Source organism: Neomonachus schauinslandi, chromosome 10 (genome assembly GCF_002201575.2).
Source record: "Neomonachus schauinslandi chromosome 10, ASM220157v2, whole genome shotgun sequence".
In the NCBI taxonomy this organism is placed as follows: Eukaryota; Metazoa; Chordata; class Mammalia; order Carnivora; family Phocidae; genus Neomonachus; species Neomonachus schauinslandi.
In genome coordinates this window covers 79611800-79633832 of record NC_058412.1, presented here as the reverse complement: position 1 = coordinate 79633832, position 22033 = coordinate 79611800, and the positions used below count along the sequence as shown (strand labels likewise).

The 22033-nt window shown below is 41.1% G+C and overlaps 2 protein-coding genes across 3 annotated transcripts in view; one reads left to right on the top strand and one right to left on the bottom strand.

The window, feature by feature from the left end:
- The window catches only part of RNF149 (ring finger protein 149), a 38911-nt gene extending 36731 nt beyond the window's left edge, over positions 1-2180 (top strand). The window contains exons 8-9 of the mRNA XM_021680357.2: positions 72-203; positions 1946-2180. The gene's annotated coding sequence lies outside the window, so the exon portion shown is untranslated. The remainder of the gene's footprint in view (positions 1-71; positions 204-1945) is intronic.
- Positions 2181-2224: 44 nt separating this feature from the next.
- Positions 2225-21625, bottom strand: CNOT11 (CCR4-NOT transcription complex subunit 11). 2 transcript variants are annotated; one of them, XM_021680355.2, is made up of 7 exons: positions 21028-21625; positions 17956-18120; positions 7611-7763; positions 5325-5527; positions 3969-4171; positions 2509-2605; positions 2225-2422 (listed from the first exon to the last, which is right to left on the bottom strand). In XM_021680355.2, the coding sequence occupies exons 1-7, from the start codon at positions 21548-21550 to the stop codon at positions 2225-2227; spliced, it is 1542 nt and encodes a 513-aa protein (XP_021536030.1). In that variant the 5' UTR covers positions 21551-21625. The 2 variants fall into 2 exon arrangements, with proteins under 2 accessions (XP_021536030.1, XP_021536031.1); XM_021680356.2 differs by lacking the exon at positions 7611-7763.
- Between the last annotated feature and the right edge of the window lie 408 nt (positions 21626-22033).

The following is a 22033-nucleotide window of genomic DNA, read 5'->3' as shown; positions in this document are numbered from 1 at the left end:
CAATTATTTTCTTTTTTGAAGTATCTTTTTTTCCTACTCTAAGATGTAATTTAGTGCTGTCTTCTTAACAGATGAGTTGAAGATTTTACAGCTAGAAACTGGAACTAGAAAATCCAGAGAATTCAAGGTGTGTCATGGCAGTATATTGAGCTACACTTAAAAGGTGATTAGTTACTGAATCCCAGGATTTTAACTTATTTCAGGTAAACTTTCTTCTACTTTTAAACATGTTTAATGAAGAACCTTTTGCTGGTGTTGTAAATGTAAACCTGACTTTTCTTTTTTATAAAATGTTCCCTAAATATTACTACTGTTCTTTGTAAGTTACTTTAAAATCTTCCCTCTTTCAAGTAAACACCAATAGTGTGATCGTGAAATGATTAGCAGTAGTCAGTCTCTTTATTTGCAGAGTCCATGTTTGTAAATTTATCTGTAACCCCAAAATCAGGATGTGTGGTACTTTTGCAGTTGTGGTGGACACGTACCCATACAATGTGTTGAAAATTTTGAGGCACCAGACACACTTTTCCAGTTGAGGTTAAACAGGAGGACACTTTGCCTTCTTGTTTCAGCTCAAACTGTCAACACTGTGTCCTTTTCCACAGTCTGTTTAGTGCCATGTTTTCCAAAATTTTGTACCTTGGTGATTTCACAGTTTAAAATGGCCCCCAAGCATAGTGTTGTCTACTGTTCTCAGCACATGAAGGCTGTGAAGTGCCTTATAGAGAAAATACATGTTAGATAAGCTTTGTTCAGGCATGAGTTACAGTGCTATTGGCCATGCGTTCCATGTTATCAGAGAATCAATAGGTTCTTGAGCCTGAATTTGGGTTGCTTCCACAGTGGTCCAAACTTTGCCATTCCAAAAAGTATCTGCATAATGAATGGTTTCTTTTCCCAAACCGAGTATGTAAAACAGTGATGTCTTGGGTATGGACAGAAATCAAGGTTGCTAGAATTTTGGATGTTTAAAGGCATTCCTCTTGTTACACTGGCTTGGGTTCTTCTTTCCTTTAAGCAAATATATTTACAAACCCCTTATTTTCGTAAAAATAGCTAAGATACAAAATCTCCTATAAATCTAGTGGGAGTACTGCTCTTTTGCCAATATTACAGGATTGGAACTTACTTGTACTCATTTTAAAGGACACCAAGCCTAGTGGTTTTAACTTTTGCTGAGGGTTAAACTGGAAGGTAATTCTTGTTGAATAGATGATTTCCCTATAAAGAATATGCTTTGGAAGTACCTCAATAAATGAGGAATTTTTCATGGTTTCTTCAAGTAAAAAAACACATCAGGTAATACAGTTCATAAAAAACTTTAATGTAAGGCACTGTTGTCCAAAGTTAAGTGAGGGGTAACAGCCCACATGATGCCACCTTGTTCTCCTATGTCGCAAACAGGCCATGTGCCCCACCACAGCAGGTACAGTCCCCACTCAGGACGAGGTTTTACATGACAGTTCCTCAGTGGCGATATTATCTCCCAAAGCATGGACTAAAATACTTTTCCTTAAAACAAAAAAATAACTATCTTAAACTAACAACTGAAGAACTAACATCTCAAGAGGAAAAAAAAACTATACCAGCTATTGTCTCAAAAAAGGGTTTCTAAGAGTTCCCATGTTTATAAGAGGTCCAAGAAAAGCATGTATTTTGTTGTCTATTAGTCCCCATGACAAGAAAGGATCAAGTTAGAAGCATGTCCTTGGTTCAGACTGTGCTTAATGAGAAATTAGGGGCTATACGCACAAATGGATTCAAGGGCCAAGCTTCTGTTTGCCACTTGATTCAAAAACATTCAGCTGATTTCATCTCAAGGGCAGTATGACAAATTCTTAAGCTATGTCTTCATATACTGTCATTAAATACTTTTAATATTAGAACCTTAAGAAAACTGGATTCTTGATTTATCAGTAGCCTATAACTTATGTTTTAAGAACAGGCACTCTGCTCTGCAGTGCTAAAGACCTCATCTACTTGTTTGCAGTAACTTTTTGTGGATAACCGTTACTCCTAATCATCTGCAAGACCCACATTTTTCCAAGTTCTTACCAAAAATCCATCTCAAGGAAAAAGTCCTCCAGGAAAGGAAAAATTTTGCTTTAAGTAGATAAAGTGGTGTTTATATGCATAGGCCAAGCAATCCACTGAAGGTTCTAACAGTTTTAAAAATTAAGTCACAATACAGCTGAACAATTAATGTGGTGGTTCTGATGAGGTATTATTTTGACATTTTGGTCTCAGAAGGTGTTTCTCCAGTATCCAATGTCTTCAACAACCGGAAAAGGCCAGCAGCTTCTCGTATCCTACTGAATTCAATACAGAATGCCTGCACTTCTATAAACAAGTCCTGCACATTAATAATTTTGTTACGGATCAAGGACTGGAGAAAGACACACACAAGACGCACCAAACGATTCTGGAAAAAACAAAACAAAAAAAAACATTTATTGTACCCATTTTCTTGGCAGGTATTTATAAAATTTACAACTTTCTGTTACTTACCTGCATGTATTTATCCTTAATTTGTTCACAAGTAGAGATGCAATTTGATATATAAAGGTGAATAAATTCAGGAGGTAGATCAACAGCTGTAGTTAGTCTGTTTCATAAAGTTAAAATGTTAGGGCTGTTAAACACTGTTAACCAAAGAGAAATTTTTTATTTTATGGTTATTTAGTAAAAATTTCTGATTTATGATCAGTTACCTAGTTTTAATCATATTTATGCAAATAAGCCTGAGTCACCATGCTTATTAATGAAGGACACTTCCATTTTTTAAGTCCATACGTAGCATTACACATGGTAATTATTCATTTTTTTTGAACACCACATTTCTGTGTTTTTGGTTGAATCAGACTTTGTAGTTAATGGTTTTCACACTAATAAGTAACATTTACTAAACCCCAATTAGACCTAGGTGCTATGGAAGGTGGTATATCTGAGAAGGTATAGTTTAGTAAGTAAATAGTATACTAAATGCTAAAAAATGGGTTTGTAAGCAGCAGTGTAAATGAAAAGATGAGAAAAGCCTTGAAAGGTCAAATGGCTTACTGAAACCTAGAAGTGTTCCTAATAACGTAGTGAATGATTAGAGGAAAAGCTTGGAATCTGGGATTAATGTGGCATATTTAGGAACACAGTGATTGATAGAGACCTGGATGGAATGTGAGAGAAGGCATGGTGGCATATTAGAGTCTTGAAAAGCAAAGCTGGTACTTTCCAAAGGATTCTGTGGAATGTTTAAGGAAAACAAAAAGATGGGATAGGAATTCCATGTTCATATAAAGGGATGCTATGCTAACTATACACTATGAATTTCCAAAAGAAATTCTAAACTTATTTTTTCCATAAGGCACTGAGGAGCTACTGCTCTGAGGAACAGTGCTATGGTCACTTGAGATGGGGACGGGTTGGGGTGGGGGGGGCACAAGGAACAGACCTTGCCCTTGAAATTACTCTCTAGAAAGAATAATGCTGACAAAAAGATGTGGTTATTCTTGGACTAAATACCAAATATCTGGTGAAGACAATAATGCTATAAGAATGTAGTGAAAGGGAAGCAGCAAGCACTCAGAGGCAGGTCAATCCAAGGACTGGAGCAGAGGGAAGCCCCTGAAGGAAGTGTGAGTCTACAAAGGGGGAAGACTTGTGCAGGAGAATGCAGAAATGTAGTAGTGTATTTTCAACAAGCAGCTAACCAGTTTTGCCACTAACAGAAAATAAAGTTGAAAACCTCATGCTTCCTCCCTCCCCAACCCCAAAAAGAACACTCTCCTATACACGTACTTGTGATCACCTGGCTTCCGGCCAGGCTTTTTCTGACAGCTGATTAGCTTAAAAGGATAAAGTCTTTAGTACAATTTAAAAAAAAAAATCCTTACCTTAAAATTTGTTGCAAGTTTTTAATCAGGATCTATATTCTCCCGTGCCCCTCCCCCACCTGATTAAGTATAAAAACTTACCGATTTACAACTTCCATTGAATGCAAAGACATGTCCATGTTGACCAGGACCGAAAAATACTCTGTGATCTGGCTTGACTGCATTAACTTCAGCAGCATTTCTATAGCAACTAGAGGGTTGTTTTCCACCAGGTCAGGAAGTTTGGCTGGAGTGAGGCCAATATGATAAACGAGTTTGGGGTCTTTTTCCAACTCACCCAAGAGCTAAATACAACCAAATTTTTAAGAAGAGAGAAGTTCTTGAGTCAAATATTCTCTGTGCTGCCTGTAAAAACAAGCTATAAAATCATCTGCATTGAACCAACTTCATAAATTTCTTCCCTCAAACCATTAAAATCATGTCTTGATTTTTTAATTTACAACTGAACTGTAAAGACTGTTTATAAACATGCTAGTGATCCCTCCTGGGCATTAAACCAGACTCAGTACTGCCTGGTTGGATAGAATACTGTCTGCATTGTAACAATATCATCCTTAACTCCTTCGTAGACTTTTTCTGTCATCTGTTAGAACCTAAAATAATTTAGTTGCCACCCCAACCAGCTCCCCAGAAAAGAACTGAGGAGCATGCCAGGTGGAGAACAAGTACTTGAGGAGAGAAGCAGGACGGGAAGAGGGAGAGCTGCTCTCTACAGTCATAGTGCCTCAGGTGGCAGGACGAGACCGTTCCGGTCCTGCTCACACTATGCAATTCAAATAGGTATCTTCAAAAACATTTCTGCCAAACAGGTCCTTTTTCTTACCAATTATCTATGCTCTTTCCCCTACCTACCTGCAAATACCAACAGTGGACTATGTTTCAGGATGGCCTAGCAAACAAAGTGAACTATAAACACAGCTATTTGACGTTGAAAAATAACATTTTGGTGGTAGACTGGATTCGAAGTGTCAATATGTCCTCACAAGTTCTAATGTGAAAATATGCAAGCTGGATAAGATTCAAACAGAAAGCACCCACCGGGTGTCCTTGCCTTTTCCCCAGAGGAGTCTACACTTGGGCAGCAGGGGCTATTGTCAGTCTCAAATTCACCACTAACCAGCTGTGTGACAGGCTTATTTACCTTCCCCGGGTCTCATTTCCCATCTTTATAAAATGTTAATAATCTCACTTAGCCTCAGTAGAGTTACTGCCCAGCTTAAATGTAACCATGTATGGAATGTGCCAAAAATATGAGATCTATCTTCTCCCACCAGAGTAAAATGACCAAGGCTGGAGAAGCAGAACAAAGATCCAGAGATCCAAGACTCCTTGGATCCAAAACATTTCCTACTGCTGAGGGCTCCTGTTGAGAGGATCATTTACTGTTCACTTATCATGTGGAGGATTAAGGATAAAATGCTTACAATAAATATATACCTGTGTTTGTTGAGGAGAAGATAAGGGGCTTTTGAAGGCTTTGGCCATTATTCGCTTGATCTCCACACCAGTGCTGTTCTTGACACACATTGATTTGTCCCACTGAATCGCATGGTCAGGCTCTGTTGGATTCAGCCAAGCCAGCTCATCTTCACAAATATGGAGTGGAGGTGGTGGACGAATAAACTCTGGGCGGAAATGGCCTATAAGGAGAACAGGAATGTTTGCTTCTATCAGTAAGCTAACATCTATACACATCTACATAAAACTTTTAGACTTCAAAATCCAAAGCAGAGATGATACAAGAAAGTCAGGATTTTATTCAAAATACCAACAAAATGAAACACTGATCTAATAACATTATTATTATGCTAGAGACCAAATCTATTTTTCAAGAGAGAAAGGCCACTACACCATGATGTGACAATTTTTAATTCAAGCATGATCACCACTCAGAAGCAAAGGATACAGGGCGCCTGGGTGGCTCAGTTGGTTAAGCGACTGCCTTCGGCTCAGGTCGTGATCCTGGAGTCCCGGGATCGAGTCCCGCATCGGGCTCCCTGCTCGGCAGGGAGTCTGCTTCTCCCTCTGACCCTCCCCCCTCTCATGCTCTCTGTCTCTCATTGTCTCTCTCGCAAATAAATAAATAAAATCTTTAAAAAAAAAATTTAAAAAAAAAAAAAAAAAAAAAAAAGAAGCAAAGGATACAACTTCACATACTGGTAAAAGTTCTGATGGGAAAAATGAAATGCTATTTGATCTCATCCTATTCTTGGTTACTATTTTACTCAGAAACCACTATTATTTGTACTGGTTTTTTGTGTTTTTTTTTGCATCTTATAACCGTGAGGTGGCAAACTGGAGATGAAATGGCAGGAAACAGAAAAGTATAGCTGCCTTTTAATGTTTCCAAATGAATCCGGAGATCATAAATCCCTAAATCCACAAACCCCATATTCATTCTCATGAAACAGTAAAAGTACAATGGGAAATTGCAGTGACTCAATACCTCAACTTTTGTGAAACAAGATTATCTCTAAGTTATAAACCCACTAAAATAAATGCTGGCTGGGATTTTTGCTGAACGAATTTCAGACCTCACTCTGGTTTCCACACAGGGCTTAAGATGGCCTATCCCAATCATGGATCCTAGCCCCTGCCAAATTTGAGATTAGTTTATTGATAAGGTTTTCTGGCTAAGAATCATCAGTTTATCTTAAACTATACTCATTCTTCACTTACATCACCAGGACTAGTATCTCATCTTTTCAGACCATTTATAGGAAAAAAACAAAATTCTTAACACTTCCTGAGAAGCGCTACTTATGTGATAGGGAAAATATTCCCACAAGGTACAGATGCCTGATGTTTAGCTAGACTCAGTATCTAACTGATTTGCTTTTCACATACCTTTCTGGTGGCTCATGCAACACAAAGTTGTGCCTAAGCAAGTATTAAATAAAAATCAATGTGCCATGGACCTTCAGGCACACTTGTGACTGGCTGAGACTTCAGATATTAAACTCATCTATGCTGAAGATCTGATAATGACATTAAAGTCATGTAAATTTTAAACTCGTGGTAACACTGTAATTTGGAGAACATTTTCTTATTCCTAAGCATAAAGCATGCCTTCATCATTAAAACCACATAAAAGCCCATGAAACCAAAAGATGCAGCTGTATTATTTCAAGTTCAGTAGGTATTTTCTTTGAATTAAAGTAAAATAAGAACTGTAAGATCAGTAAAACTTTATAAGGGAGAAGGTAATGAGAGTGATAAGATTAATATAGCACTATAGAAGAAAAAATACATTACAAAAAACTCATTTTAGTAAAACTGGAATTTCTATCTTCAGGAATGCTGATAATAAAAAACTTGGTATATACTTTTATTAAAGAAGAAACTAACTTTACTGACCATCTCTACTATGTTCTACTAGACCCTAGGAGATTCTCACTGAATTCAAGTTTAAGGAGCAACAAAAGGGGCACCTGGGTGGCTCACTTGTTAAGTGTCTGCCTTCAGCTCAGGTCATAATCCAAGCCCTGGGATTGAGCCCCGCATCGGGCTCCCTGCTCGGCGGGAAGCCTGCTTCTCCCTCTCCCACTCCCCCTATTTATGTTCCCTCTCTTGCAGTCTCTCTCTCTCTCAGAAAATAAATAAAATCTTTAAAAAACAAAAAAAGGGGGGGAGCAACAAAAAATAACACCATGTTTTAAAAAACCGAAAGTCTCAGGATGCTGGTAAAATAAAACCCAAGTATATAAAATTATATATACCTACTTTCAATAGGTGGCTTTGGTCCACTGACTAAAGCTTCTGTGATTTGAGAGGCAACCGAGCTGTCAAATCCAGAATTAGAAGAGTCTGGGTCTGGGTCACTGAGAATACTAGGGAAGCTAGCCTTACTTTGGGTTGGCAATTCAGACTGGCGTTCTGAAAAAGGATAAAATAAGAGACATTTTTAAATTGAGGGTATCACAAGGAGAAAGAAAAGACAAGCTGCTAATTGGGAAAAGCTGTCTGCAACACATATAAACAAAGGGCAAGATTCAATATAAATATTTTCTTAATTTTTTTTTCCAAAAACTACAAATCCACCAAGAGCTAACAACACCCACCAACAAGTCAGCGGCAGCTACAGTCAGGCCTCTCAGCCAGTTGTGCTGGGGGCCAGTCCCACACATCAGAGCACCCCTAGCTGTTGCAGACCAGTCACAACAGGAAGGTACATACAGCCCACACGGGATACCTCTACAGTGCCTGGTACTGGTGACCAGGGAGGATTGAGGTACTGGGGTCCTCAGGGCATTTTCTACATAAGGCAACTACTTTCAAGTCCAGGAGATATAAGTGACATACCTAATATATAGAAACAAACACAGAGAGACAAAATGAGACAGGAATAAGTTCTGGAAAAAACCAACATAAAACCTCAGAAAAAGAACTAAAAGGAAACGAGGTAAGCAATCTACCTGATGAAGAGTTTGGGTAATGGTCATAAAAATCCTCACTAGTCTTGACAGAAGTGAATGAACTCAGAACGAAGTTGAAGAATATAATAACTGAAATGAAAACTACACTAGAGAATCAACAACAGATTAGCAGATGAAGAAAGGATCAGCTATCTGGAAGACAGGTTAATGGAAAGCACCCAAGCTGAAGAGCAAAAAGGTTAAAAATTTTTTAAATGGGGATAGGTTAAAGAACTTCTGTGACAACATCAAGCATAATGTTTGCATTATAGGGAGTCCCAAAAGAAGAAAGGGGCAGAAAACTATTTGAAGAAATAATCACTAAAAACTTCCCTAACCAAGGGAAGGAAACAGCCAGGTCCAGGAAGCAGAGAGCCCTAAACAAGATGAACCCAAGAAGCTCCACACCAAGACACATAATTAAAATGTCAAAAAGAGAATCTTAAAGGCAGCAAGAGAAAAGCACATAGTTACATGGGAAACCCCATAAGGCTATCAGATGTTTTTTCAGCAGAAACTGCAGGCCAGAAGGGAGTGGCATGATATATTCAAAGTACTGGGAATAAACAATCAAGAGTACTTGCCCCAGCAAGGTTATCACTCAAAATTGAAGGACAGACAGAATTTACCAAACAAAAGTTAAAGGAGTTTGCCACCACTAAACTAGCCTTATAAGAAATGTTAAAGGGACTTCTGTAAGCAGAAAAGAAAAAGCCATAATTAGAAGAAAATTATAAAAAAAAAAATTCAGTAAAAGCAAACACATACTAAAGGTACTGGATCAATCACTTATAAAGCTAGTATGAAGGTTAAAAGACAAAAATAGTAAAATACAATTATATCTATAATAATTAGATAAAGGGCACAAAATAAAAAGATGTAAAATAGGATAATATGTATGTAAAATGTGGAACAGGGTGGGGGAGTTAAAATATAGTGCTTTCAGAATGTATTCAAACTTATCCAACCATCAGCTTAATTTAGACTGGTATATACAAAGAATATTTTATATGGACCTCAGTAACCACCAACCAAAAACCTCTAATAGATTCACAAAAAACAGAACGGAACCCAAGCATAACATAGCATAAAGTCATCAAATCATAAGGGAAGAGATCAAGAGAACTACAAAAAGAACCAGGAAACAATTAACAAAATGGCAAAAAGTACGTATCAATGAATACTTAAAAAGTAAATGAACTAAGGGGCGCCTGGGTGGCTCAGTTGGTTGGGCGTCTGCCTTCGGCTCAGGTCATGATCCCAGGGTCCTGGGATCGAGCCCCGCATCGGGCTCCCTGCTCTGCGGGAGGCCTGCTTCTCCCTCTCCCACTCCCCCTGCTTGTGTTCCCTCTCTCGCTGTCTCTCTCTCTCTCTCTGTCAAATAAATAAATAAAAAATCTTAAAAAAAAAGTAAATGAACTAAAATGCACATTTACTTTTAAATCAAAAGACACAGGGTGACTGGATAAAAAGACAAGACCTACTTACATGCTTCCTACAAGAGACACAAACATCAGGCCCAAAGACACACTGAAATGAAGGTATGGAAAAAGATAGTCCATGCAAATGGATGGGAGGAAAAAAAAAGAAGTTGGGTGGCAATACTTACATTGGACAAACTAAACTTTAAAACAAAGACTGTAGGGGCGTCTGGCTGGCTCAGTTGGTAAAGCATGGGACTCTTGATCTCAGGGTCCAAGCCCCACGTTGAGCACAGAGCCTACTTAAATGCATATATACCTACATAAATAGGGGCACCTAGGTGGCTCAGTTGGTTAAGCGTCTGACTTCGGCTCAGGTAATGATCTCGGGGCTCAGGTCATAATCTCAGGGTCCTGGGATCGAGCCTCGCATTAGGCTCTGTGCCCAGCGGGAAGTCTGCTTCTCCCTGTCACTCTCCCTCTGCCCCTCCCTCCACTCATGCACACGCACTCTCTCTCAAATAAATAAATTTTTTAAAAAACCTTAAATAAGTGTATAGACTGTAACAAAAGATAAAGACACTATAAAATCATAACAGGGACAATCCAACAAGAAGATGTAACAATTGTATTTACGCACCCAACAGAGGAGCACCCAAATATATAAAACAAATATTAACAGACATAAAGGGAGAAATTGACAGTAATACGTAATAGTAAGGGACTTTAACACCCCACTCCCATCAATGGACAGATCATCTAAACAAAAAATCAATAAGGAAACAGTGGCTTTGAATGACACACTGATGGATTTAACAGATATATTTGGAACATTCCATCCTAAAACAGAATACACACTCTTTTCAAGTGCACATGGAAAATTCTGCAGAATAGATTACGTATTAGCCCACAAAACAAGTTCAGAAAGACTGAAGTCATATCATGCATCTTTTTTGACCACAATACTAGGAAACTAGAAGTCAACCACAATGAAAAAAACGAAAAGACAAATACATGGAGATTAAGTAACAAACTACAAAACAATGGATGGGTCAACCGGGAAATAGAAGAAATTTTAAAAAGTACATGGAAACAAATGAAAATGAAAACACAAGAGTTCAAAACCTTCGGGATGGGGCGCCTGGGTGGCTCAGTTGGTTAAGCAACTGCCTTCGGCTCAGGTCATGATCCCCGAGTCCCGGGATCGAGTCCCGCATCGGGCTCCCTGCTCGGCGGGGAGTCTGCTTCTCCCTCTGACCCTCCCCCCTCTCGTGCTCTCTCTATCTCATTCTCTCTCTCAAATAAATAAATAAAATCTTAAAAAAAAAAAAAAAACAAACCTTCGGGATGCAGGAGAAGTGGTTCCAAGAGGGAAGTTTAGCAATACAGGCCTCCCTCAAGAAGCAAGAAAAATCTCAAGCAACCTACCCTTACACCCAAATAAGCTAGAAAAAGAAGACCAAAACCTAAAACCAGCAGAAGAAAGGAAATAAGATTAGAACACAAATAAATGATCAAGTGGAATTTATTCCTGGGTTGCAAGGATGGTTCAGTAGTCACAAAATATCCAACATAATATATCACCTTAACAAAATAAAGAATAAAATGGATATGGTCATCTCAATAGATGTAGGAAAAGCATTTGACAAAATTCAACATCTGTTCATGATAAAAACTCTTAACAGTGTGGGTATACAGGGAACATACCTCAGCATAACAAAGGCCATGTATGATAAATCCACAACTAACATCACAATGGTGAAAAGCTGAAAGCTTTCCCACTAAGGTCAGGAACAAGACAGGGATGTCCACTATCACCGTTTTTATTCAACACAGTCCTGTCCTAGCCACAGCAGTCAGACAAATAAATAAAAGACTGGTAAGGAAGAAGTAAAACTTCTACTATTTGCAGATGACATGATACTATATAGAGAAAACCCAAAAGACTCCACCAAAAAACTGCTAGAACTGATAAATTCCAGAATACAAAATCAACGTGCAGAAATCTGTCACATTTCTATACAGTAGTAACAAAGCAGTGGAAAGAGAAGTCAAGAAAATAATCCCATTTACAACTACACTAAAAATAGTAAGATACCTAGGAATAACTCTAACTAAAAAGCTGAAAGACCTAAACTAAAATACTGAGGAAAGAAACTGAAGATGACACAAAGAAATGGAAAGACATTCCATGTTCATGGATTGGAAGGACAAATACTGTTACAATGTCCATACTACTTAAATTCAATGCAATCCCTATCAAAATGCTGATAGCATTTTTCACAGAACTAGAACAGATAATCCTAAAATTTGTATGGAACCACAAAAGATCCCTGAATAGCCAAAGCAATCTTTTGAAAGAACAAAGCTGGAAGTATCACAGTCTTGGATTTCAAACTACTACTAAGCTATAGTAATCGAAATAGTACAGTATCGGGACAAAACAGACACATGGATCAATGAATGAACAGAATGCCCAGAAATAAGCCCATGCTTAAAGGGCCAATTAATCTACCATAAAGGAGGTAAGAATATACAATTGGGGGAGAAGACAGTTTCTTCAATAAATGGTGCTGGGAAAACTAGACAGCTACATGCAAAAGAATGAAACTAGACCACTTATACCATACACAAAAATAAACTCAGAATACCTACACATAAGACTTGAAACCATAAAACCTTTTTTTAAGATTTTATTTGTTTATTTATTTGAGAGAGAGAGAGAGCACGTGCACACACACAGGGAGAGGGAGAAGCAGACTCCCCGCTGAGCAGGGAGCCTGAGGTGGAGCTTGATCCCAGGACCTGGAGATCATGACCTGAGCCAAACGCAGACACTTAACAGACTGAGTCACCCAGGCACCCCAAAACCATAAAATTTTTAAAATAAAACATAGGCACTAAACTCTTGGATTGGCTTTGGCAACTTATTTATGGATAACTCTCCCCAGGCAAGGGAAACAAAAGCAAAAATAAACTGGGGCTACATCAAAATAAAAGCTTTTGTACAGCAAAGGAAACCATAAAACGAAAACCTACTGAATGGGAGGAGCTAATGATGTATATGATAAGGGGTTAATATCCAAAATAAAGAACTCCTACAACACCAAAAAAAAAAAAATAGATTTAAAAATGGACAGAGGACAAGAACAGACATTTCTCCAAAAAAGATATACAGATGACAGACACATGAAAAGATTTTCAACATCACTAATCACCAGGGAAATGCAAATCAAAACCATTGTAAGATATCACCTCACACCAGTCAGAATAGCTAGTATGAAAAAAACAAGTATCAAGTGTTGGTGAGGATGTGAAGAGAAGGAAGCCCTTACGCACTGTTGGTGAGAATGTAAACTGGTGCAGCCTCTGGAAAACAGTATGGAGGCTCCTCAAAAACTAAAAACAGAAGTACCACAGGATCCAGTAATTCCACTTCTGGATATTTACCCAAAGAAAACAAAAACACTACTTCAAAGGACATATGCACCCTTATGTTTATTGCAGTGTTATTTATAACAGCCAAGATATGGAAGCAACCTAAGTGTCCATCGATAAATGAATAGGTAAAGATGTGGTGTGTTCAACCACATGTTTGTTACATGTTCATAACATGTTCAACCACATTCATTTAATGGTCTATATATATACACACGCACACACAATGGAATATTGTGAAAAAGAATATAAAAAAAGAATGAAATATTGCCATCTGTGATATGGATGGACCTAAAAGGTATTGTGCTAAATGAAGTCCAACACAGAAAGACAAATACCGTATGATTTCACACCTATGTGGAATCTAACAAAACAAAACAAATAAAAACCAGAAAGAGACCCCTCAATAGAGAACAAACTGGTGGTTGCCAGAGGGGAGGGAGGCAGGAGGATGGGCAAAATAGGTGAAGGGGATTAAAAGGTACAAACTTCCAGTTACAAATAAATCATAAGAATGAAAAGTACAGCATAGGTAATATTGTTAATAATACAATAACTTGGGGTGCCTGGGTGGCTCAGTCGTTAAGCGTCTGCCTTCGGCTCAGGTCATGATCTCAGGGTCCTGGGATGGAGCCCCACATTGGGCTCCCTGCTCAGCGGGAAGCCTGCTTCTCCCTCTCCCACTCCCCCTGCTTGTGTTCCCTCTCTTGCTGTGTCTCTCTGTCAAATAAATAAAATCTTTAAAAATAATAATACAATAACTTTGTATGGTAACTACACTTAATGTGATAACTGAATAAATGCAGAGAACTGTCAAATCACTAATATTGTACACCTGAAACTAATGTAATACTGTATGTCAACTGTACTTCAATTTTTTTTTTTTTTTAAAAAGCAACCCCTGTAGGGGCACCTGAGTGGCTCAGTCATTAAGCATCTGCCTTCGGCTCAGGTCATGATCCCAGGGTCCTGGGATCGAGCCCTGCATCGGGCTCCCTGCGCAGCAGGAAGCCTGCTTCTCCCTCTCCCACTCCCTCTGCTTGTGTTCCTGCTCTCACTGTCTCTCTCTCTGTCAAGTAAATAAATAAAATCTTAAAAAAAAAAGCAACTCCTACAAATCAATTTTTTAAAAAAGAAAAAATGGGCTGACTTCAAGCATTTTATTTAAAAAGAAAAAAAAGCTTGAATGGCCAATAAACATCTGAAAAGATGTTCAACCTCATGGGGGGGCGGGGGTCAGTCAAAACACAAGATACTATTACAAACCCTCTTACACACCCTCCAGGTTGACAAAAATTAAACAAGCCTGAAATTATCAGATGCAGAGAATGTCAAGTAACTAGCACACTGCTAATGGGAATGAAACATGGCACAGCAACTCTGGAAAACAATCTGCCATTAGCTAGTCAAGTTACGTGTGCTTCTCTTTCTCTCTACAAGAAACACTTACACACGTACACCAGAAGAATGTACCAGAATGTTCATAGCAACATTATGTCCATCAACAGTAAAATGGATAAAGAACTTGGTATTCCTTTTTTTTTTTTTTTTTTTAAGATTTTATTTATTTTTTTGACAGAGAGAGACATAGCAAGAGCAGGAACACAAGCAGGGGGAGTGGGAGAGGGAGAAGCAGGCTTCCCGCAGAGCAGGGAGCCCAATGTGGGACTCGATCCCAGGACCCTGGGATCATGACCTGAGCCGAAGGCAGACGCTTAACGACTGAGCCACCCAGGCGCCCAAGAACTTGGTACTCCATTGTATGAATGTCACAACAACAATGAAAAGCCACCACAGTTTATCAACATGGATTCACCTTACAACTAACACCCAAAAGAACACAGTATGATTCCACATATACACCAAGTTTAAGAACATCCAAGGTTAAACTACAGGCATGTACAGAGGGGAGGGCTATAAAGTAAATCATGATTACCACAAAAGTGAGCTTAGTGACGGGGGAGAATGGGAGCAGCTAGTAAGAGAAACACACAGGGAACCTCTAGGTCCTGAAACTATTCCATTTCTTAACCTAGATGATGGTTGCTCCAGGGCCACTTCATAATTCCTTAATATATGCAGGTTTTATGAATTGCATATTTCAGATTTTGTAATTTTGAAAACACGGCTAAATTCCTGATTCCTTAAAGAGCTACCCGTGTTAATAAAAAACCACTGATCCAATTGAAAAATGGCCACACATGAAAGATGCCTTAGACCTATAACATGTTCAACCACTTCATTTAATAGGAAAAATGCTAATTAAAATTATCCTGAGATGCTGTTTTCTCTGACTACTAAAGTACAGAAAATTAACATACTCTTGACCAAAATGCAGAAAAATGTTTAAATTGGCACACTGTGGTAAACTAGTAAGTGCAGGTTGTTTGTCAGGAATTTTTAATAAAACCTCTGAAATGAATACTGACATTGTTAACAGGGTAAAAGTGCCCCTTGTGGTTACTTCTGTTTATCTTGTCTGCTTGTTTATTTAAAGTTAAAAAAAATGCAGAGTGCCTGGGTGGCTCAGTCGTTAAGCATTTGCCTTCAGCTCAGGTCATGGTCCCAGGGTCCTGGGATTGAGCCCCGCATTGGGCTCCCTGCTCAGCGGGAAGCCTGCTTCTGCTTCTCCCTCTCCCCCTGCTTGTGTTCCCTCTTGCTGTGTCTCTGTCAAATAAATAAATAAAATCTTTTAAAAAAAACTGCATCCTCCATAAATAACCTCTGGTCCATGGATCCTACTACAAGACATGAATTGCAGGCCTCTGCAAAGGTGATCTGTGGTAGCCAGCTCCAGAAAAGATAGGTATATCACATTTTTCCCCTGGTACTTATAAAAATAAATGGATTGGAACATCTTCAATCTGGGTAGGGGACAGCAAGCAGCAAGCTTAGCCACTTTACCAAGCTCTCTCAAGACTAACTCTAGCACATATTCCTTTCTGGGCTTGATATACTTCAAAACTTTCTGAGAGACTAACTCAAGTCATTGTAAGGGAGGTCAGATCTGATTCTCACTTTATTGAATACAAAGCTAGAACCCTCAGAATATATATCCCTTCTGAAGATAAGGTGACTGAAACTGCTTGTCACCTCTGTACCCCGCTTTCATACAATCTTTAAAGAAATAATCATTGTTTTGGGGCGCCTAGGTGGCTGAGTCAGTTAAGCGTCTGCCTTCGGCTCAGGTCATGATCCCAGAGTCCTGGGATCGAGCCCCGCATCGGGCTCCCTGCTCAGCGGGAAGCCTGCTTCTCCCTCTCCCACTCTGAAATAATAAAAATCTTAAAAAAAAAAAAAAAAAAATCACTGTTTTATTTCTGTGAATAGATTGTATCTAGCACTAGTGACTAATGAGTATTTCTGCGTATCTTCAATCTTTTTTTTTTAAGATTTTTTTATTTATAAATTTTTTATAGTTAGTTTGTTAGGCAAAGAGCATGAGAGGGCAGAGGGCAGAGGGAGAAGCAGACTCCCTGCCGAGCAGGGAGCCAGATGCGGGACTCGATCCCGGGACTCCAGGATCATGACCTGAGCCGAAGGCAGTCGCTTAACCAACTGAGCCACCCAGGTGCCCGCGTATCTTCAATCTTAAAAGTCTTAAAAAGATTTGTCTTGGGACGCCTGAGTGGCTCAGTTGGTTAAGCGTCTGCGTTTGGCTCGGGTCATGATCCCAGGGTGCTGGGATCGAGTCCCACATCGGGCTCCCTGCTCAGCCGGGAGCTTGCTTCTCCCTCTGCCTGCTGCTCTCTCTTTTTCTCCCTGACAATAAATAAAGTCTTAAAAAAAAAAAAGATTTCTCTTGGTTTCATAAAATAATCATTGTTACACTGTTGATACCCAGGAGTTAAAAAGTGAGGTTCAGAGGTTCAGAATGCTCCAAGGAAAAAGTAGTTTATTGAACAGTGTCACCTTATATAAGAAACCAAATGTCACAGATGCATTAAGTCTAAGAAGGATGGGGAACTGTCAAAATTAATACTGCAGCTCAATCACAAGGTCAAGGGTTCACAATTTTGCCTATGTATTAGAATTTCCCTAATGAATCACTCTCAAATGGTATAAGACCCATTTCATCCATATTTTTGCTCAGAGCAGTCAAGTGAAAGGTGCCTCTTTACCTTCCCTTCTCAGAGAGGCTGTCTGACCATCCAGGTCAAGAAAGTTCCTCTATTTTCTACCACAACATGCTTTTGCTTCAAGACAACCCACTCATTAATTTATACGTGTAACACAGAAGGTGCCCAAGCAATCTTGAAACATAGAACGCAGGAGGTTTAAACACATCCTGACTTCAAAACTTACTACAAAGCTACAGTAATCAAACGTGGGGAAGTAGAATATAGACAAAGCAATGATCATAGAATAGAAAGCCCCAAAATAAACCCTTCCATTTAAGGTCAAATAATTTTCAACAAGGGTGCCAAGAGAAATCATTTTGACTATTCAGGGTTCCTTGGGATTCTGTATGAATTTTATGATGGGTTTTTCTATGTCTGCAAAACACATTGTTGGGATTTTAACAGAAATTGCATTGACATCAGGAAAATTTTTTTAAACCTACTAAATTTTATCCAGCATTCTTCTTAAATTGGAAAGCAATCAATTCAAGTGAAAACTCAGAATGAATTTATATGCCATATTAGCAAGGATCCAGTACTAAAGCTTTATTTTTCATGGAAGTTACTAAGTTTTAGCACAGTTAAAAAGACCTTCATTTTAACTGGAGAACCTCAAAAAAAAAAAAAAAGCCTAATGCTACCACACAAGAATACCAAACCACCAATTCCTTACCAGCCAAGGCTAGCTGAAGCCCACTAATGTCCACAGATTGGCCCATGTTTCCAACGTCCATCAATGCAATCTGTCGGGGTGTCTTTTTGAAGAGTTCTCTTGGGGGTGCCAGCATCAGCTGGGAAAGAAAAAACTTTTCTGGTGGAGTTATAGGAGGCAAAAATCCTGTAAACAAAAACGTATAACAATTTCTCCAATGGTTATTTTTGGAAAATTAACTTGACTCTGGTAAAGCTAGCATTTGCGACTTGCCATCTCCACTCACGTAAAGACAAAATTATAATTAAGTTTCAGTTAACCAAATACATACATTTATGAAAATGTAATTAAATATGCCATTTGAAATGCTCGGATTTGTGGCAGTATCAATGGAACTTAAGTTTTTCTTAACTATTAAAAACTTTGTTTCCAACATGCAAAGGCTAAAGCTTACACATGCAAGCAAAAACAAATAAAAAAGCTAGTGCTCAGAAATGCTTCTCTTTCTCCTCTGCTGCTGTGAGCAACTGTACCAGGTGAAGAGACGAGGAAGCATCCGCAGCGCAAACACATCTCATACCTGCTTCAGTGCACAGTGCAGCCACAAAATTCCCACAGTGCTGAATGCTGTTGCCTTCTGCCCCACATTCAGTTGCTCACCAAGCCTCATCCATCCCACAGCAGCATTGTGGCTAGGTTCTGTTCCCTCATCTCCATCCCCTCCCCGACCCTCCCCTCTCGCCAGGATTCCAGGCCAGCCTTCCTCATTTCCCCAGCTCCCAGTTTTGACTCCTGCCCACCAGCCCATCACCCACAGTCCACACTCCCACTTAGCACTCAGTTATATTTCTAGGCACAAATCTGCTCACCATACTTAACCTGTTTACACAGAGTTAAACCCAAAATTCTGCACCATTATAAGACCCTTCATCCTCTAGTCCTGACCCACTTTCCCAATCTCATCTCTTGAACTCCCCTCTAACCCACACATCCTACACTCCAGTTGCACAAAATCTCCCAGGTTCTCGAATTCCTGATTTCAAAACATCCAATATACCCAGTTCTTTAAGAATACCTGACAGGGCCACACACTTCCCCCACACCCCCCCCCACCCCATCTTTAATCAATAGCCAGCAAAAACATTACTCCCTCTGAGAATGTCTCCAGCCACAAAGGTAGCTGTTCATCTGTGCCACCAAGCATTTCGTATGTGACATCTAGCACAACACTTACTACATTGGCTTATGACTACATTCATGTCTCCCCAACCAGAATGCAAGCTTCTCGAGTGCCGGGAAGCCATCTTATTTACACCTAGATACATTCTCAATCCTAGCTCTGCATCAGAATCACCTGAAAAACTTTAAAAATATATCCATTAGATGCTCACTCTAGACATACAATACAAGCCTTTGATGTTGATATTCTGTTTTCTATTTAACGAAAGTAAGGATAATAATGGTTAAGAAATATTATAAATACTTCTATTGGGCGCCTGGGTGGCTCAGTTGGTTAAGCGACTGCCTTCGGCTCAGGTCATGATCCTGGAGTCCCAGGATCGAGTCCCGCATCGGGCTCCCTGCTCGGCAGGGAATCTGCTTCTCCCTCTCCCGCTCCCCCCTCTTGTGCTCTTTCTCTCTCTCACTCTCTCTAATAAATAAATAATCTTTAAAAAAAAAATACTTCTATTCCTCATAACCCTATCAGCTTGGAATTATTATTATCTGCATTTTATAAACAAAGAAACGGAGGCACAGAGAGATAAAATAACTATCCATGGAGTCCTTCCTTGGCAAATTTGTGTTTACAATGCAGTCGATGGTCTGAATCTAGGTTTAGACTCCCGGCATTTGAGAATGACCATAAGTCATCCTCCTTTTGCTTAACCTGGCCTTCAAAATTCAAACAGTTCTCTGAGTAAATCCCACACTGTCCCCATTCTCTGCTAAGGGCCCCCTAGGATGGTAGGTTTTGACCTCCCATGCTACGTTCCATTACTTTCTGGGCATTCTCAAACCTCCTGAAAGCCTAGTTCAGTACTAGTACCATAAGGGCATCTTCTCCAACACGAGGTTTGCCCCTCTTACATAAGAGCAGTGCAGGAAACCAACCAGAAGATGCTTTAGATCAAAGGGGATGCCAAGCATGAACACCAACTAGCTTACAAGGTAGAAGTCCTCCTGTGCTATGAAAAACTTGGTATTATCTCAAAATCCACTGCCTCCACCTTTTATCACTCTGTATAGTGGCCCCTATCTATACAGTGCTCTTTTTCCCACTGATTTAGTACTGTGAGATCAAACTGTTCCCCACTTCTACCTACTTCCCCCAGTACACTGGTCTTTGTCTTAGTTTTCCAGGTACCCCTATCACTAATCACCATCCCTTCGGTGCCCTTCTCCTTTCCTGGCTCAGAGTCTTCTCCCAAAGTCAAGTCTCATGAAGAATCTGAGTTATTAAAAAGAAAAAAAAAAAAAAGTCAGCCTCGAATGAAACCCACTGATCTGATCTCAACAATACTGCACAAATACACATTTTACATAACGTCCAGTAGTCATGCGTTTTCTAACTTAGGCCGTGAACTTGAGACTACCTTCTATCCTCTCCCCCATCACATCATCCAGGGACACGCATCAGACCAACGAAGGTGGCTGCAAAGTTCTTAAACACCATTTAATGTCTATTTCCGCCTAACAACTTCTTCGGGTTCTGAACGACTTCTAGTTACTCGACTGAGACTTAAAACCGGGAGCAGAGTGTCTTTAGTTACAACGTCACACACCTCAGACGTGCTCTACAGTAACGAAGTGTGAATGAGTTGCTGAAACTGTCAAGCCCCACTCAGCTGCGTGATTTGACCGCCCGCACAGTGGAGAGGAATAATTTGCGGTGCCCTGAATCTGTAATTAAGCTACCACTTCTCCATACTTCGCGGGGGGAGGGGAATTAGATAATTTCAAAAGGAGACCATTTCACTTGCGGATGAACTCTCGCACAAGCGCAGGCGGAAAGTGCCCCATCTATCCCCAGCGCACACCTGGCTTCGGGAGGGAGGGGCCGCCCGGACGAGGGGCGGCGCGCCTCGGGCGTACCTGAGAGCGGCGGCCTGTCGGGCTCCTGGCCGCCGCGGGCTGGCGGCGCCGGGTTGAGCAGGTGCGCGAAGCTGGCGGCAAAGGGGTTGGCGGCGAGCGGCTCCGTGCGGTACATCTCCCAGAGCAGGTAGAGCGCGGTGAGGCGTTGCGCCGCGCTGGGCAGCAGGTCCGGCTGCTGCAGCAGCATGACGAGCACCGAGCCCAGGCGGAAGTGGTCGGCCTTGCTGAAGTAGTGGTGGAAGGCGGTGGACAGGCCCTCGAAGGTGCTGCCGCCGCCCGCCTCCTCCGAAATGATGCTCAGCAGGCTCGAGAGCTCCTTCGGGGTCAGGCTCATCCTGCCCGCGGGGCCCCCTGGGCCTCCACTGCCCGGCCCGGGGCCGCCTGCTCCGCCTCTGCCCCCGCCGCCGGAGCCGGAGCCTCCCGGGCCGCTCCTGGACGCCGACCCCGCCGCTTCCCGGGCACCCCTTTGCTCCGCGGCGGTGAGTAGCCGGCCAGACGCCGCGCTCACCCCGCCACCGGGCATCAACCTCGTCCGCCTGCCCTGCTCCCCGGCCGGAGTGGCCCTGGCGCCGGCTCGCTCCGTCCCCACGGCCGTAAAGCGCGCTGATACACGACAGCGTCGCAAACAAAACACGTCGGGGAAGCTAGCCCGCCGCAGAGCAGAGGGGCAGCCCGGAGCGAACGCGAGGCGGGTAGACCGAGGCCAGGGAGAGGATCCGGAGTCGCTGGGTGGGCGGGGTGAAGCGGCCGGAAGTGCGGTGGGGGCCTGCGAGGTTCTGGCCTAGTGTTGCGGGGGTCCTGCCGCGAGACCGCCCGGCGCTGGGGGGCGCGGCCTGCTCCTCGGCGACCCCAAGCGGACCTCCTAGCAGTCCCCGAGGCAGAGCTTGGCACCGGACGGTCCCGGTGAATGTGCGCCACGTTATCGTTTGGAAGAATGCGTCTTAGATTCTGGTTTTCTCAATACACCATACGTGACTGTTCCTGAGTTAAACTGTTTAAATGCGAG

What these genes read in the sequence shown, in the direction of transcription:
- CNOT11 (XM_021680355.2), bottom strand. Translation starts at nt 21,550, where the DNA reads ATGCCCGGTGGCGGGGTGAGCGCGGCGTCTGGCCGGCTACTCACCGCC. An exon ending in CGACAGGCCGCCGCTCTCAG is followed by an intron (nt 18,121 to 21,027) that starts GTACGCCCGAGG and finishes TTTTGTTTACAG; the next exon opens with GATTTTTGCCTCCTATAACT. An exon ending in TCAATGGAAGTTGTAAATCG is followed by an intron (nt 2,606 to 3,968) that starts GTAAGTTTTTAT and finishes TTTATGAAACAG; the next exon opens with ACTAACTACAGCTGTTGATC.